Source organism: Cherax quadricarinatus, chromosome 39, assembly GCF_038502225.1.
Source record: "Cherax quadricarinatus isolate ZL_2023a chromosome 39, ASM3850222v1, whole genome shotgun sequence".
Lineage (NCBI taxonomy): Eukaryota > Metazoa > Arthropoda > Malacostraca > Decapoda > Parastacidae > Cherax > Cherax quadricarinatus.
In genome coordinates this window covers 18,219,032-18,224,011 of record NC_091330.1, presented here as the reverse complement: position 1 = coordinate 18,224,011, position 4,980 = coordinate 18,219,032, and the positions used below count along the sequence as shown (strand labels likewise).

At 40.7% G+C, this 4,980-nt stretch overlaps 1 protein-coding gene across 1 annotated transcript in view; it reads left to right on the top strand.

Moving 5' to 3' along the window:
* The first annotated feature begins 1,114 nt into the window (after positions 1-1,114).
* LOC128696433 (uncharacterized) overlaps positions 1,115-4,980 on the top strand; it is a 319,925-nt gene continuing 316,059 nt past the window's right edge. Inside the window, exon 1 of the mRNA XM_070092242.1 lies at positions 1,115-1,713. Within this exon, the coding sequence (XP_069948343.1) occupies positions 1,498-1,713 (216 nt within the window). The 5' untranslated portion in view covers positions 1,115-1,497. The remainder of the gene's footprint in view (positions 1,714-4,980) is intronic.

The window sequence follows — 4,980 nt, the reverse complement described above, 5'->3', positions numbered from 1 at the left end:
TATTAATCTCAATCTTAAAATAATGAATCCTAACTAGTCATAAGTTGGCCTGTGATACTTCAATACTGAAACTATGTACTGTGCCAAAACAAAAGCATTCACATTGCTAAACTCACAAACTAGTATTTAGTCACTTAGCCATAATACCAACTTACCTCATAATTTGTAATATTTTAAAATTAAGAATTAAACTAAGTCTGCCCGAAATGCCTAGCCATGCTAGGTGTTCTAGTGGTACACTCTGTAATTATTATTTTACTACATGTAAACCACACAATAACCAAATTCTGTAAACTCAGCACTGTAATCCTTATAGAGAATAAACTTTGAATCAGTTCCCAACCCCTCAAGGAAGGTTCCTTGATGTTGGTGAGGGGCTCTTGATTTAGGGAATTGGATCTGTGCTCCAGTTCCCCGAATTAAGCCTGAATGCCTTCCACATCCCCCCCCAGGTGCTGTATAATCCTCCGGGTTTAGCGCTACCCCCTTGATAATAATAATAATAATAATAATGAATCAGTTCCCCAAGAAAGTTGGACTAGAGTTTTAAGGAGGTCCTGTTGGCTGTCAAACAGCTATCATGGAGGTTACGTGAGACTTCCTGGAAATTCGGAGATCCAACAGAAGATCGGGATATTTGACTATCATGTTGTGGGATACGGGTACTATACACGCATAGAACGTTATGAGGATAATAGAGCGTCTTTTGAAAGTTATCTGGTGCATTTTAGCAGCAGAAATCTTAAACCCATGAGATGTATCTCAGTTACAAGCACGATCAACAGAATACTGACCGGCATCATAGCCAAATCCTTCGAAGAGTAATATAATCCAAAGTCTTATTTATCATCAGTATACTTAAATTGGTTTTCTCATTATATTCACGGAGAAGAGCTAAATCCGTAGAGGTCATAGAGCACATGGGGAGTGGGTAGTAATAAGGTTTGATATTAAGGAAGGTGTGGGTAGCATGAGTTCCTTGGTTTAAGAACATTTATGTAGAGAAGGTTGAAGTGATGAGGCAGGCGTCACCATGGTGAGACGCGTGGCGGCGCCTCCCACCCGGGTCTCCTCAGTGACGCCTCCCACCCGGGTCTCCTCAGTGACGCCACAACCTTGGAAGGTAGAGGATGTCTCTGCTCATCTTCTCTTCCTCGCACGTGTAAGAGTCATACTCTCAATTTGCTGGATATTACGCTCCTCTCGTTCCTAGTTACGGTGATAAAATATATATGTGTTATCGCGGTGTACATACAACTGGAAACCATCTTTTATACGGTCGGTGAGTCCAGGATTTTTAATGGTGTGACTTTGAGGATGTACAATGAATAACGGATACTAAACGTTTTATACTTGTATATTTTTGAACCAAAGCGCAGAATTTTTATAACTACATCCAAGATTACATTGGCCAGACAAAGGAAACTAGAATATTATTGCTAAGAGATAATACACTAACTGTGGTTTGAGTTCATCACGAAGCTTACCAAGTAACGCATGCATCATGTAACCACTCTTCATCACGCCTTCGTGACGCCCATGATGAGGCGGGCGTGGTGGGTGGTGGTGGTGTGGGTGGTAGTGGGCGGTGTGTGGGCGGAGGCCAGGGGCGGCCTGTGGCTGGACAACACAGGCGCCTACAGAGACTTGGTCATCGCCATACACCCCAGTTTTGTGCCTAAGAACTGCTCTGCCTTCTTCTCCAACCTCAAGGTAAGTCAACCATCACCTTCCAGGTAGGATGGTCAATATCCAGGAAGGAAGCGCTAAACGTGTAGGGGTCACATCCTTGGGGAATTGAAATCATTCAAGGTCGATTTAAGGGAGGGGAGGATAAATCCACTTCCTGTGATCAAGAGTCCTTCACAGGCCTGGGACGTACAACAGCTTGTGAGTAGCAAATGGAAGTCTTTAATGCTTCGCACAGCCAGCATTTTCTTTGTCCCATAAGTATATAAGGTGTCAGGTAAATCTTAGAAACTTGGGAGATTACAGGTAAATCTTAGAAATGTAAGATGTCAGGTAAATCTTACAAAGTTGTGCTTCCATCGCATCCGGTGATGTCCCGTCTTGCTAGAGGTAAGCAGCCCTTCTGTTATTGCTTTATTGACTATATACCCTTCAGGGAAAGTGTCTTGATGCCGAAGAGGGGTTCTTGATCCAAGGAAGTGGACCTATCCTCCCCTTCATTGAATCGAACTTTATTGCCTGCCATTCCTTGTGTGCCGTATGATCTCTACGGGCTTAGCGCTTCCACCTGATTATATTAATAATACTAATATTATCTACGTATGTACAAGTATCACTGTTTATAAATTACCATTATCTGTTCGCAGTGAATTCATGTGTTTGTAAGATGCTACCAGTCTTAGTTAAAATCTACTTACACTCTTCCTACATGTTATCAGTGTGTTATACTCTTGTACTCTGCTACATTCTAAGATATAGTGCCAGAGAGTGCCTTTATTATCCTTTATACACGCTTTACATTGTTGTTTCTCTTCTGGAGTTGCTACATCAACCTTCCACTTATATATACAGATAACCTAAACAAATCTTGGCCACCATTGTCTCTGTTCTTCCACATTTCTTACCAGAAATAACAGTTTCATCAAACAACCTTATAGTAATCTACAGACTCACGATCTCGACTTATCTAGATTTTTAATATGATATTTTATTGTACTGTGCTGCAGTGCTTCCAAAACTGAAGTCAAACAAACGAGTATTATTTCTTTCTGTAGTATACAAAATGTAGTTTATACGTAATAAAATATTGTTAAGCACAAAAGAAAGCCACTAGCATGGTGCGCATTTCTGCTGCTGTTTCTGCTAGTTCATCAGCTCTCTCAGTCCTTGTCATGTTAGCACGGCATGGTAGCCACAAACTTTAATAATATTTTGTCATTTTTTAAAAAACTTTACATATCAATTTATATACATGTATATTGAAACAAGGATGGAGTTAATATCAGCTGTGCCTTAGACAGAGGCCGGGTTCATTACTGCGCTGCCAGTGGTACTGAATCAGGCAAACAAAATTGGTGTTAAGAAAGTAAACAGCAGCAGCATACTGAGTCTGGATGTTAGAATCAGTGCTCAAGAACGTAAATGACAGAAAATCGAATATCTAAATCAGCGCTCAAAAATGTGAGCAAAACATACCGAATACGGATATCCGACTCGTGGCTGAAGAAACGCCATTTTGAATCCGTATATCCGATTCGACTACGTGTTACCTGTTGTTGCTTCCGGGGATCACTGACCCCTGTGGCCTGGTCCTAGACCAAGCCTTCTAGTTGTTGGCCTGGTCAACCAGGCTGTTGGTGTTCGGCTTCCAAAGCCCAACGTATGCACAGCAGTCCGGCTGATCAGGTACTGACAAGAGGAAGTTATCAAGTTCCATCTTGAATACAGCCAGAAGTTTGTTCGTAACAGTAATTCCTCTCATGCATGAGAGGTGTTGAAAAGTCTTGGTCCCTGTACATTAAGTTTTCTCTTAGTTTACTCATTGCTCCCATGCTTTACATTGGAAGTAACTTGTACCGTCTGCCAAGCCTCGGGCTATCATGTGTAGTAATTTCAGTGTGCAGGTATGGGACCAACACCTCTAGAATCTTCTAGGTATTGATAATGTATCTTTCTCGTTTATGTTTTAAGGAGTACAGTTAGAAGAACTTCAAGCATTCAAAGTACTTTAAGTGTTTGAATTTTTATGAGCTGTGAAAGTCTGTACATTCTGACAGTTCTGCATTTTCGCCTGCCTTGCAGGGAGCTGTTGACTCCCGGAACACCCTCCAGGTGGACTCCAGGTAGACACAGTAATATTCCAGTGTAGAGTGATCGAGTGACCTGAAGTATGTCATCATTGGCTTGGCCTCTTGTTCTGAAAGTTCTAGTTATCCAAAGTATCATTTTTTTCCTTGCAGTTGTGATAACATTGCTCTGCTCCTTGAATGCGAGGACTGACATTATTACGTCTAAGTCTTTCGCATTAAACTTTTCCTCTTGAGTGATTTGAACTTATCTTTTACTTTTTTCTTCCGTAACATAATAACTGGAAACTGTCCTCATTGAGCATCATATTGTTGACAGTAGCCCACTAGAAGACTAGGTAGATATCAGCTTGGAGGCTCGCTATGTCCGCTATGGATGTTACTCTTAGACAGTTTAGCATTGTCTGCAAATGATGAGACAGTGCTATGAATGTGGCTCTGTCTATGTCATATGAGAATTATTATTATAATCAAAGAGAGCGGTAAACCGATATGAGAATTAGAAAGAACTAGAGCAAGTATTGTTCCAGAACTCTTCCTTGAACCAGCCCCTGATTTCACTAGTATTTACTATTACTTTTTTTGGTTCTGTTTGTCAAGAAGTTTAATATCTGTCTTCCCACGTTTCCAGTTATTTCTTTCGCTCGCATTTCCTGCACTATTACACTGTGCTCACACTTGTCGAAGGCTTTTGCAAAGTCAGCGTATACTGCATTTGCATTTTGCGTCTTCCAGTGTATTCAGACCATGTCGTAATGGATCAGTAATTGCGAGAGGCAAGAGCGACCTGTTCTGAACCTATTTTTGACCTGGGTTGTGCAATTGCTACGATTCTATGTGACTGGCAGTCTTGTTTCTTAAAACTTAAAAAAAAAGCACCGTTATCGGCCATTATATATATTTTTTTGCAATGCTTTTGTGTCGCCTTAGTTGAGTGGAGATATGGCAGTGGTTTTTAATAATTGCATCTTGGCTCCTTGTCCAAACCGTAAACATACCGAATGAGAGAAAAACAAATATGAAAAACATTCTTGTTTGGCAGTGTTTCTTGGTATTTGTCTAATGTATATTATAGTGATGAGAGAAAATCAGAATGCAGATGTAATATACACAGACTTTGCAAAAGCATTTGACAAATACGATCATGGCGTAATAGCCCATAAAATACGTGCTAAAGGAATAACTGGGAAAGTGGGGAGATGGA